The sequence below is a fragment of the Glandiceps talaboti genome, chromosome 8 (assembly GCF_964340395.1).
Source record: "Glandiceps talaboti chromosome 8, keGlaTala1.1, whole genome shotgun sequence".
NCBI classification, from domain to species: domain Eukaryota; kingdom Metazoa; phylum Hemichordata; class Enteropneusta; family Spengelidae; genus Glandiceps; species Glandiceps talaboti.
Window position 1 is genome coordinate 7377846 of NC_135556.1, and position 13047 is coordinate 7390892.

Genomic DNA, 13047 nt, shown 5'->3' on the forward strand with positions numbered 1-13047 from the left:
CTTTTTAATCTGTCCCGTAAGTCATACATGTACATGTGACGATTCGGACATATTTATGTGATGATACTATTTAAGGTGATATGTCATTTATTTGAATGACCATGCGTGGTATTGGTTGAATCTTTGGGACAGCGCATACACTAGCGCTTAGAGTGATCAATTGAAACGTATAGATATTCAAGGCAAAATGTATCGATAGTCTGTAGTAGAAATAGGCTTATGATGTACATTGGAAATACCGAATGCAGTAGGAGCACGCCCCCTAAGTTGTTTGTTAAAGGAAGATGGTCTAAATTGAGGTTATAAAGCACATGACATTTAATTGTTTGAGTGTAAACGGGATCATACGGCCCAAGTCCCATATGTCACAGATTGCCCAATAAGAGTATATATTTTACACTAACGTAAAGTGCTCGCAATAAAATGGGATATTGGTATTAACAACAGTGCTGTACAAACTATACAACCTGAGTGAACCCCCTTCCCCCACCCCCATCCCCAATCCCAATACCATCACGAAAATAACATGTCAGTTATACTATTCCCAATAAGTTGTAAGGTTTGAGCCAATCTCTCTCTCTCTCTCTCTTTTGACAGTTTCCCTCTGATACAAAACATACAGTTACACTTGTTACAGTGTATACAACGATGACATTTCATGTGGTTGACAATAAATTTGGTATTTGGAAATGCTGGTTATAGCTGTATTTCTAGTTGTCTGCTCGGCTTGTTTACAAGGGGACTGGTGATCACGTGATACAACAAGCTAAAATACGGCTGTTGGTGAAAAATACGCCTGTGTATCTGCAGGGCTGTCGACCAATCAGAATGCGAGATTGGTGACAGGTGATGTATAAGTATAAATACTAGAACGCATGTGTTCAGATTTAGAACACAGTGTTTTTATTTTTGAACGCATAACATATGTTCAAAATCTTATAAACTAGAACACTGTAGACGCATCAGAACACTGTAACAGTTTTTTGAACATAAATTAAGTGTTCAGAACAAGCAAATAGAACACATACATTCTAGATCTGAACACTAGTGTTTTATGTTTGGACACACGAAGCTAAACCGAACACATGGGACGCGTCCGAAGCGTCAAAATGTACCCTGCCTTTTATCAGTTGAATGGCGAGAGAATCGTAGGCATTTACATATTGATTACTTTGAGTGTAAAATGTCACATAACATTTTTAAGAAAACGTGATCTTAGTATACGATAAGTTAGAATTTCGTACACGATATCTTTTAACTTAATTATCACAGATGACGTCATCCTTATTAGTTTATATTATCCAATCAGACAGAAGATATTATGACATTATTGTTTAATGATAATATTAATAATGTAAACCATTTCTTAAAATAAGAGTTTGGACAATAAAGACCAGAAAGGCTTTAGAAGGAAAAGAGACACCATTCCTATTTAGCGTGGTAACTGGCGAACCATAAGGCTATGTCTGTTGAGATATTACCTGTATGCTCGTATGATCCGGTACGAGTGGAACTTGCTGTGGCGCGGCATGTAGCTAACTGAACATTCCCTACAACTTTTTGTGTGAAGTTCACAAAACGTGAGAAGAGTATTTACAACAATGTCATATGATCCCATCGACAACCAGGTACACAAAGTACAACTTTTATTAAAACATGTTGCGATATATACATATATTCATGTAAAATGCCCAGGGGATCAATGAATGTTGATGTAATTACATTCGTAATTAAAATTAGTTATACAATTTCGGGTATTTTTGTAAATGAATATAAGTTATATACATATGCTTTCAAATGTTATTTTTTCATACTTTGTTTTCTTACCAATTCTTCTGACCTGTTACAGCGACTTTATTTGACATTAATCACACAGACACTATACAGTTTCTTGCAACATTTTGTCTAGACGAAATGAACTTACGTGCCTCGGCGCAAATATCAAATGCAGTAGTCAAAACATTGGTGCCCGCCTGTCTACATCTAGTTGCAGTACGTTTAAATGGTTTATTTTATATCGACACCAGATTTAAATTGAATGCCTTCCGAAAGGATTTATGCAAGAAATTTAGCTCTATATCTGTTACGGCATTGTTGACCATTGATTGTGATACCGAAAAGATGATTTCGGTCAGAAGTGAAAGGAGTTTCGTTTCTTTTTCCAATAAAGATTTTCAACGGTGTAAAACTTTTTCAGCTTCGGAATCCTGGAATGCATTGACAGCAGACACTCTCCGCAATGCATGGCACAAACTCAAGTTGAACATCCCTGATGAAGCCGTTACAGAACCGATCGTAACAACTAGTGGTCGGTGAAACAGTATCCGATGACGTCGACAACGAAAACATGCTGGTGTGATTGACCAGATCGCTCCCACTGACAGACAGGAAATTTCGGACTGGCTTACTATGAATGAAGCAGACCCCGGATACCAAACTTTTGATGATGATGAAGAGATATTACACGATGCTAAGATTGACACTAAAATTGATAGTGAAACTGAAGATAAAGAAAACGATGTCCCGTGTGAACCGGTATCATCGCACGGCGAAGCGGCAGCTACGGTTTTTTCGGCGTTTGTTATGGCTAGAGTCGCAGCCTGATTGTGAACCTACCCAGTTGTTTGCTCCGTAGTTTACACAGAAAAGCAGCAGACAGCCGTGCAATGAAACAGAAACCCCTTACTTGGTTTTTCTGAACTTTATTTTTTTTCCTCATTGAGTGGCTAAATTGCGGACACATCGTTTGTACACATATTGATACAATTTGATTATATTTACATGTCAGTAAACACTATTTATAGATGCAACCATGACAACAGTGCGTTCTTATCAGCTGTCCACAATGTCGTCGTCTTTCTTGTAAATACGTTTTTTTTTATTTCTTCTACACATATTCAATTCACAATGTCGCGTTCCTATTATATTCAACTCTTTATTTAGTTTTAGTATTAAATAAGTACATTTCATTAAAAAGGTTTCTATGTAGTATGGTACGTTTCATTTGTCTGAGAGTGCATGTAACATGTGTAAGTGTGATATGCAGCGTATGTGTACGTTCATTCTGTATGAGTGCGACCTTTTGACCCCGCCCCTTCCCATCTCGATGCAGATCGCATCCGAACTGACCGCATATCCGAACTAAATACATGTTCCCGTAAGCGTTCGGATAATCGAAAATCTAAAAAGACGTGATTTCTCTTTATTCATCTGCGCATCAGTGTATGAAATTTGAAAATGATAAGTCCATATTTGACGAAATTGAAACGATGATAAATGTTTCACCTGTTTGTGAACTCCGCGCTCATTGTAAACCTATTTTAAGGCCAAGAAAAAAAATTGTTTTCTGGTGAGTTTGAATCACTTAAATACCCTGCCTCGCTCTTCTTTTTTCTCGTGTTTGTGCAGCCAATGCAGAGTGCAGATCCAAGGGAAACACAAAATAAGGTTGGCATGAAACCCCTGAAAACAGTCTTTCTAAGTAGTGTAGAGCTATGTAGAGCATGAGTATAAAGTTGGCATCAGATTCAGATTCGGGTCTGAGGCCATCTGACGCTCAATATAACGTTCATAAGATAACGCTACTTGAATCTGAGTCTGACGCCAACTTTATACTCGTTCGATCGATTAATTACTCAAATTGGTCATTAATATTCATCCGATTATTACTAAAACTAATCAGTTCTGGCCATTACCCTAAGGAACATGTCTATGAAATTCCGTTTGAATTGATGCAGCCGTTTTTTCGGAAATGGTGACACACACACACACACGCGCGCGCGCGCACACACACACACACACACACACACACACACACACACACACACACACACACACACACACTTCATCAGTATATTATCACCTTCCTTACGGAAGGTAAAAATGTAGCAACAAATTGAGATCTTTGCAGTTATTTATTGATTTATAATTATGCGTGGTCGTATCATACAGAACCGCTGAACGGTATTCTGAAATACGTTTTATTACATGTGAGCATTCCAGACAGTCCATGCATGAAAACATGTCAGCCATGTCTTGTTGGTGCTGCTACACCCCTGCGTAGATATAACCAGCATCATCATTGACGTCATTCAGGTAGGCCTCCTTAACTTCCTCATTTAAATCACAGTCTTTGTACGCTGCCGAATCGTCCTTATAGTTGATTGATTGACAGTTGGTAGTCGCTGTACACATATTGACACAATGAAGGAGACTGGTTACTTGAACCGTTTCAATCTTATGTCCTGATAAATACTTGCCAGCCGTCTTCCGATAGACACGGACTATATACTTGGAACCGCTTATTTCTAGATGGAAAAAATATTAACAGTTACATTAAAATATATTGCTATCATGTAATACGTATGCGATTCAAGTGATCAATCCACGTAGTTTAGTTTTTATAAATGACGCACAAACAGACACATACATACATATCATAATCACTTGTCTTTTAGTAAGACATATTACTAAAGATAACATTTTTTAGATTGACTGACAACTGGATGATTAAGATGAATTTGGTACATGTTGCCGTCACCCCCCCCCCCGCCACCCCTCGTTGCAATAGACTAGTATCTAATAAAGTCGTGGTATGTCATAAAAATATCTTACCAAGTGCATTGGTGGTGATATTGAAATTCTCAGTAGTTGGTCCATCACCCATGTTGTTGTAAGCTGTCATGTAAAAATCGTAGGTCGTGGCAGGCTCCAATGATTCCAGTGTTATCGAATACGTAGACGGTGATGAGATTGTTTCTGTTATCAGTGTTGAACTTTGTGCACCTCTTACCCAGTAATTGAGCTGAAACGAAACACCAAAGTTCAGTACAAGTTCGGTAGAGAAAATTGAATACCCTTGTAAAGTATGGTGTGAATTTGTGTCGTAGAAAATATGATTGTCCGCAAAGTATATAATTGCATTAGCCTATACCAAAAGTGATTATTAGCACACTAACATGAACCAGTCTTGTTTTTGTCTTAAACTGTACAGATCTATAAAAAAAGATCGGTGTCTATAAATACAAGTCACGACATTTATTGAGTTCACAGAGTAACTGGTGTTTTGTTATTTTAATTTCCATACCGTATATCCGATGATGTCAGAATTTTGACCGTCTAGTTGTAGAATATCTCCCCAGCTGACCGTGGCCACTATACTGCTCTCTGCCGATACAGCTACGTTGTTAGGCGAGTCTGTTAAATCTAATTGTATGATAGGAAACCATTGTAAATTTTAAAACCAATATGCATAGTTTAGTGGATTGCTATATTTACCAGATATCTCCATCTCAGAGATGGTTGTAAAACAGTCTTTGTTAACTTAATTACTACATGATTTGTCGTAAATTCATTAACCTCTTTACGGCATCACTTTACACGGACAGACACCCTTCTACGTTTTTTTTAAGTAGAAATAACACTCCGATCTGTGAGAATTTGTTTCTATGACAACCTGTATAGTCTATTAGTGAGCTATTGGTCAGATCTACCCTATGTATGCACCACCTCTTTCACACTGTTTTTAGCGTAAACTGCAATGAAAAATGATTTAAACTTGGGTCAACACTACTGGAAACATTGGGCGATACATGAGAACAGCAAGTTTAGACGCAATCAACATTTAAGTCATTTTCAATTACACAATCCAGCATGAAGCTTGCTTAAGCAAGAAATTGCTAGGATTTTTTTAGACGTTCCTTGAACAAAGTAACAGTAAAAGTTTTTCAATTCATCCGCATACTACCTTAACTTCTCAACAGATTAACTTACAGAAGTTGTCTTCACATATGAAATAGTTAGACGATGAACAGCTGACATCCTGGTAGCCATTGTATTGGTCAAGACGAGCGCAGTGTTCACTGCCACCTGAATTGTCAGGTGATCCTGACCTCCAATGAGAATTGCTGCTGTCTTCTACACCGTTTTCCCATACCCATGTACCTGTCAATCAAATAATATGTTAATGTACATGTGCTGTTGGTGCAAGTGGCTGAATTGTTAACTCTTACACCTCTTACCATGTTCACTGCAGTCTGACTTAGAAGCCAATCAGATCACCCAAAAATGACCATTATAATCTTACCTTCTGATGCTGTATCCGTGAATCCAACCCAATAGTTCCTTGTATAGTACCGATATCGTATATATTGACTGATAAAATTCCACTTTGCATCACTATCAATGATAGCTAAATCACCATTATTGCTTTTACAGTCACTCTGAGCGTTATCAAAGGTCATGGTCGATGAACTGAAATAGTAGCAACTATCATCAAGTGAAACCCATCCTGAGCTGCATGCTGGATTCACTGTGGGTTGGGATATAGCTGATGCTCCTATGGGGGAAAAATATGGTCAATATCGGTTACTGATTCTTGCTATACGTTCTACAATAGTATGAAATACAGAGATGTGACATGATGAGGTAAACATGAACATCGAAAATAACCAGCTTCTAGATTTTATGAAATGCCATCTCTTACTGTTATCACACTCTAATACATAATTGCTTTGAATTTCTATGTACAGTTTTTATTTGAAAATCAGCATAAACTTTTCATACTCGTAGTCGTGTATATCCAAGTATTTCTAATATTTAAATTTAGAAAGAGGGTCAAACATCCACCGTAGAGTGAGAAACGGAGACGCATTTGTGAGCAGCCAGCTTAAAGTTAGCACATGTGTTTGACAATAATAAGATTAATATTGGAACACGACAGTTTCACCTCCGTGTGCAATGAAATCAGTGGAAACACATATCAATTATATTTTTGTGGGAATTTTCTTTTCTTATTTAAAAGAATTCATAATTATGAATTGACACAAATACTCTTATTTGATCAACCTGATTTGACACCATGTTGATAAACTTAGTCTGTCATTTTTTCGAAGGCATGTTATCATGTTCAGTCAGTCAGTGGAGTGAGTGAGTGAGTGAGTGAGTAGGTGGGTGGGTGGGTTGATGGGTAAGTCAGTCAGTCAGTCAGTACGTGATTTATTCATTGATTTCTTATTTGTTTACTTCTCAATTCATTTATTTTTCGCCTAAGCGAAAGGTCTTGTTCAAATCATATCTATAAACACACTTACCAATATCAGCTTTACATATAAATTGATATTGTGCTTCCACATTGGCATCAACCCAACCATCATAGTCACGTGCATACATCAATACAACATTCTCTAACTCAGCTCCGTTTGGTTCATTACTATACCAATTACTGTACGAATGTGACGTACCATCGGCCTCTACCCAGGTACCTGGTAAGTCAAGTAAGAAATTATTATTCAATGTTGAAAATAACAGTTGTACGGTCGTGGTCATGTTTATTACCAGCTGCAAACACAACAAGGCATCCAATTGGTAATTGAGTAGTCGATGTTATATATACGTCAGTTTTAGCAACATCAGCGACCTGTAATTACTGAGCAAGCACAGTGAAACAGCAACCGTATCAAAGTTAACAATTTGTACAAAACTTTAATGTTATTCCTTAGTGAAAACGTGTGACATCGGTTTATGACGATAAAAAATAATTTTCCACACCTTCACTTTCAATGTCATTGTAACCAATGAGAAAGGTGTCCGTAGAAGATGCGGTCCATCTTAAAATCTGCCTTAAGAATGAGTATTCGCTGGCACTGCTGGTGGCTGTCAGGTGGCCTATGTGGCAAACATCAACATAAAAAGGAAGGTATTAAAATATCAAAACATGGTTGTATCTAAGTATAGTTAGACAATATATCCAAAAACTCAGTGTGGTATTTTATGTACCAAACAAAAATGAATTTGCATCAACAGAAAGCGTTATTCTTTTGTTTGTTTGTTTGTTTGTTTGTCTGTCTGTCTGTTTGTTTGTTTGTTTGTTGTTTGTTTGTATGCATGCATGTATGTATGTGTGTTTGTTTGTTTGTTTGTTTGTTTATTTGTTTATTTATATTTCCTTGCAACACTGCATAAATTCAAAGACAAATTTTCCTTTATTTTACATTGGAAAGTAGTTTTAATAGAAAATAATCTCGCCAAAATATTTGCTATTATTGCTACATATTATTATCTGGCTTGACAATTATATTAAACATTGTTATAACTTATCGTTTGACAAAACGGAAGTGGAATTGTTACATTTGAATTCGAGAACATGCCTGGAAAATGTATATGTGTTACACTTTATACGAATTGGCGACGACCTGATAAGATGATGGCGTAGCACGTCAACAAAATCTAACAGAAACAACATTAGTAGTTTTTTTATTTTTTCGCCACAGACAAGTCTGTCTGTGGTTTAATTTCGCAAGATGTCTAAGAGATGCGGCTTTGACGAGACCTTGTCCACCCAGATACCAAAGATGGCTAAATTAGATTTCCATTTTAGTGTATCATTCATGTTGTGACTTTGTTTTACTTGTAATTCATAAGTATAATTAACATAGAAGCTAGCGACCCACCTCCATAACCTTGACACCATGTCTCGGCATCTAACCAAGTCATTGTGTTTGTATTCGGATAATAACAATGACTGTCGTACTCTGCCCATCCAGAATCGCAATTACCTGTGTCTAGTAGACAGATAACACATAACAACTGTGTGATTAATTTTGAAATTATTTGGGTAATAACAGGAACCTTTGATTTCTGCGCATCAAGATTGCAATAGCCTGTCTAGTTAAGACTATGATATAATTATGTGATGAATAAAAGAACATACACTTCTGAAAAATGATAATTTTTCGTTAGATCTTTTGGAGAGAGTGGATAGAATTGATATCGTAAGAACAACTCGTGTAATTTGTATACAAAGCATTGCCAAAAACAAAACAAAACAAAACAAAGCGAAACACAAAACAAAACAAAACAAAACAAAACAAAACAAAAACATGCATGTCAACTTTATACCATCTATATCTATGACTTACCAGTAAACGGATCACCACCCGCATCAACTGTAAAAAAAACATAAAAAAATTTAAAAAACACAACATTAAACACGTCCGTAGTACTATCGAAAACCAAGCCATTGGCAAACGAAGACTAAAACTGTAATCGTTGAAAAAAAATTGATATAAGCTATCCACTCTCACAGTAGGTTGGCATTTCGGATAAATTTACTTGTTTACAAAGTGATCGTTTAATATTAAGTGGACTGTTACGAAGATGTGCTATTTTGGTGGTTGGTAGCTAGGTTGGCCGGTAGTTGGAGTGTTGGTTATACATATCTGATATGTTGATTGGTTGATTGTCTAGACGGTAGGATGTTAGAACAATTTATTGATAAATTGGTAGAGTGTCATGTATTCATCGGTCAATTAATTCATGTGATAGTGTGCTCATCTGTTTATATACTGAACAAAAAAGCTAAGCCCCCCCCCCCTCACCCCATGCATACATGCTGCATGGTGCTGTATGACACAGGGTACAACAGGTTAAATATACTTTACAGGTCTTTTTCTGGATATTTGTGTTCAGTATACTACATAAACTGATTGGTTGATCCACTCGTTCACTCATTTAAATATTTTGTATGTAAATTTGTTTCAAAATAGAATAAAAATAATTGTTTCCGAATCTAGTTAAAGCCGCCGACCCTAAATATTTTTTTTTAAACATTTTTTTTTAAACGCCCACGGAGGGTCCAGCTATGATTTAACACAAATTCTTTGTCACAAAAAGAGTATTCCGACCGACATTCCGTTTGGTTTTTTTCGGTCAAAGCAATATTCTTCAAAACTAAAAACAATTAAAAGGGTAAACATACAAAAAAAATATATTAAAGTAAAATAAAATAAAATAAAATGAAATCCGGACCTGCCTGCTCTATTTTCCTAGGCCATTTTATCGAAACACATAGCTTTTTTCTCTCTCTCATCTTATTAACTATATTCAATCATACTTACATTTCCTTATATATAAATCGTAGTTGCCATGACTTGAAACACCACCGGACATAATATTATTATAGTTACTAAGGATACAGTTACTATTAACACTATCATAATCAAACGATCGGCATGTGAAACTAGTCCTGGATTCACATTCGGATGCACATTCGGCAGTGGTTTTGCCGTACAGTGTTTCAACATCTTGGCTGTAAATATAACTCTCCGGTATCACATGAAAGTCTGTACGACTTGTTATGATGTCTGTGAAAGATAGAATAATTATAAGATAAGATTTAAAACTGTTGTAATGACAATCAATGCTTTGTTATTCAAAACATGACAAAGTAAACTGTCGATAGTTGTTTTATTGCAGTAATTTTGTTAACTTTTCTTTGACCGCTTCATTCAATCATTATTGCTATTCAAAGTTACCTTTAGCGATGCAGACATATCTTAGCTTAGTGTATGCAGGAGACAAAGAAAATAAATATTCACCAACCTGCATCGCGCAATCTAAAATAGGTCATGGTAAACTAGTAGAAAGAGACCTGCTGCATGTTGGGCACTTAGTAATGGGTTGAAGAATTGTAAGACATAACAGTGTCAGGAGTTTCTTCTTTGTTCACACAGCTGGCCTTAGCCATGAGTTTCAAGATGTTTGAAGCTCTTAGTACGTAAATTGACATATAAATCACATACTTACTAGATGCTTCTCCTTCGCAATACAGTGCTCCCACAGTGTGATACCCTGATTCGCTAACGTCGCCAGTGTCACCAAATGCAACTTTGGTAACAGGCAAGTAGTCTTTGTCCGAAATAGTTCCACTGTCTTCACGCCAAACGTTATCGTTATTATCACAATTGCATGTGGCCACACTGTTTGCACAGTTTCCTACAGGCACATAACAAGTCGTGTTGTAAGGTACTGACAAACGTATCTACTGGAACCAAATATTCATTAGAGTTGTACGTCACGTACTTTTCATTACTAAACACAATCAATACAACAACGGTAATTAAACTATTGGCAAGCTAACACAACATAGAACGATCATTGTCGCATGCTGATCCGAGCTTGCAACGGACGTTGATGTAATTGCAGCCGCTGTCGGGCGACGGCTCTGTGATAACGCGTTTTCCTCTCGTGACAAATTCAACCGTGTTCAGTATTTATATCTTCAAGTTGATTATAGGGTGTTTATATACTCTTGTGTCATTTTTGGATATTAAAAAAAAACCAGTTTGATATTAAGTGATGCAAAGGTTTCATCATGTGTAGTCCGAAAGTATATTATGGTTTGTTGTACTCTATTGTACTAATTTCTTTTTATTGATCTCCATCTTTAGCTAGTTGCTTGATAAAAAAATCCTTAGCGTAGGGACACACCCTAAGTGCACACGTGACTCGGTACAAGAGAATATACCAAACCAAAGATATACCTCGAGATTAGACATGGTACACGAAACTGTTTAATTTGGGACTCAAACGACTCTTTGTTTCCTCATCATCCAAAACACTCTGCGTACCAAAGATGTAGAGTACATCATAGCCAAGCTTTAAAACTAATTTATAGCAGCAACAACAATAGTTTAGATTTGTGTCTATCTTAAATAGCCGATGGCCTACCTTCCGTTATTATGCGACATTATTCATGTGTTCTCTTTGTGAATTTGGTAGTTCATATGCCTATCGTGTTTTTTTTCAAAATCCGCCGTCATAATACTTTGATAGAGACTAAAGGTATTGTTACATAGCAGTTAGGAGATAACAGGTACACTGGGATCATGTAGGCATTACACCCCAAATACACAAATATGATCACGTCACTGTGACTTCTATAATATCCCTGTCAATAATATCTAACGAGTGATTTCAAGTATCTGTAAGGTTAATTGTTTCATTACCTGCGGCACCACAAGCGCACTTTGCTTGTCCAGTCGAGGCTCCTGCCCAGTTTGCCATCATGTTGCCATCACGGTCATACCAAGCACCTTGACTCGACCCACCATGTTTTAATATTGACCCATAGCATTCGTACTGTAAAAGAAGTGGGACGCTTATCATGACGTGCTTGCATCGTCTTAACGTCACTCCATTTACAAAAGTAATTACAACTGCCTTTAGAATAAACAGGAAAATATATTGTCATAGGCATGTTGTGTAGTTATGATAGCGATATTTTCTAGATCCGATGTCTGCATTACTAAAATAAAGTTAATTAATCATATAAGCTTACATGCGTACCCCGTATATTCTTCCCGAATACAGTTTTAATAAATTATTTATAGGTTTTTTGTAGCTTTCGTACACCAAGAAGCAGAGGAAATTACCTTAAGATATTGTGAGCAACTATTAGAAATGTCTATCAAAGCTGCAATTTGGTTCGTTGTCACTCCAAATTTATACTTTACATCAACGGCGTAGGACAGGATAGTTTCATAACCATTCACTTTGCCTCGTGTTTCTTGATAGTGGTGGATCTCAGTAATAGCTGGAGAGAAAAAAATTGTAACAAATTAAAATATTCCTGGTGTCATGGATTAAGTAAATCCTATGAAATTTGAGATTTTGAGATGAGTGGAAGAAAACATGCATAATGTTGTTGTTGTTGTTGTTGTTGTTTTGTTGTTGTTGTTGTTGTTGTTGGTGGTGGTGGTGGTGGTGGTGGTGGTGGTGGTGGTGGTGATGATGATGATGATGATGATGATGATGATGATGATGATGATGTAGTTGACGTTGCTGTTGTTGTTTATTGTTGAAGACATCAGTGCACACCATTGTAAAGAACATTTACAAACATGACGTATTGTGCGTATGCTTATGCCATGTGGCTAATATGAAATAGCTATATAGAAATTACGGTCTCTCTGGATAGGAAGCTCATAGAAAACACGAGTGTACCTCACTTTAGAAGAAAAGTGCAAAAAGGTAACGATACTAGGTATATTACAAACCGTCATTGGCGCTATTCATATCACAGTAAACACGGAATGGATCTACACCATTGTAAGGTCCATCAGGATCAACTGTGTAATAGCCGTCAGTAGTATAACCTTTACGTAGCCATTCACCACACGAAGCTGAAATTCATTGAGAAAATGTTTTTAAATCAGTAAATTCCTCCCATAACGGGAATGGAATGAACTTGTTTGATTCCTGTTCGTT

At 36.7% G+C, this 13047-nt stretch overlaps 1 protein-coding gene across 1 annotated transcript in view; it reads right to left on the reverse strand.

The window, feature by feature from the left end:
• Positions 1-4047: 4047 nt before the first annotated feature.
• Positions 4048-13047, reverse strand: part of LOC144438793 (uncharacterized) — a 28318-nt gene continuing 19318 nt past the window's right edge. Inside the window, exons 13-26 of the mRNA XM_078127965.1 lie at positions 12837-12962; positions 12213-12373; positions 11787-11919; positions 10585-10773; positions 9897-10142; positions 8919-8945; positions 8451-8561; positions 7549-7665; positions 7092-7262; positions 6086-6337; positions 5773-5943; positions 5087-5205; positions 4615-4804; positions 4048-4307 (exon numbers count right to left, since the gene is read on the reverse strand). Of these exons, the coding sequence (XP_077984091.1) occupies positions 4048-4307; positions 4615-4804; positions 5087-5205; positions 5773-5943; positions 6086-6337; positions 7092-7262; positions 7549-7665; positions 8451-8561; positions 8919-8945; positions 9897-10142; positions 10585-10773; positions 11787-11919; positions 12213-12373; positions 12837-12962 (2273 nt within the window). The remainder of the gene's footprint in view (positions 4308-4614; positions 4805-5086; positions 5206-5772; positions 5944-6085; positions 6338-7091; positions 7263-7548; positions 7666-8450; positions 8562-8918; positions 8946-9896; positions 10143-10584; positions 10774-11786; positions 11920-12212; positions 12374-12836; positions 12963-13047) is intronic.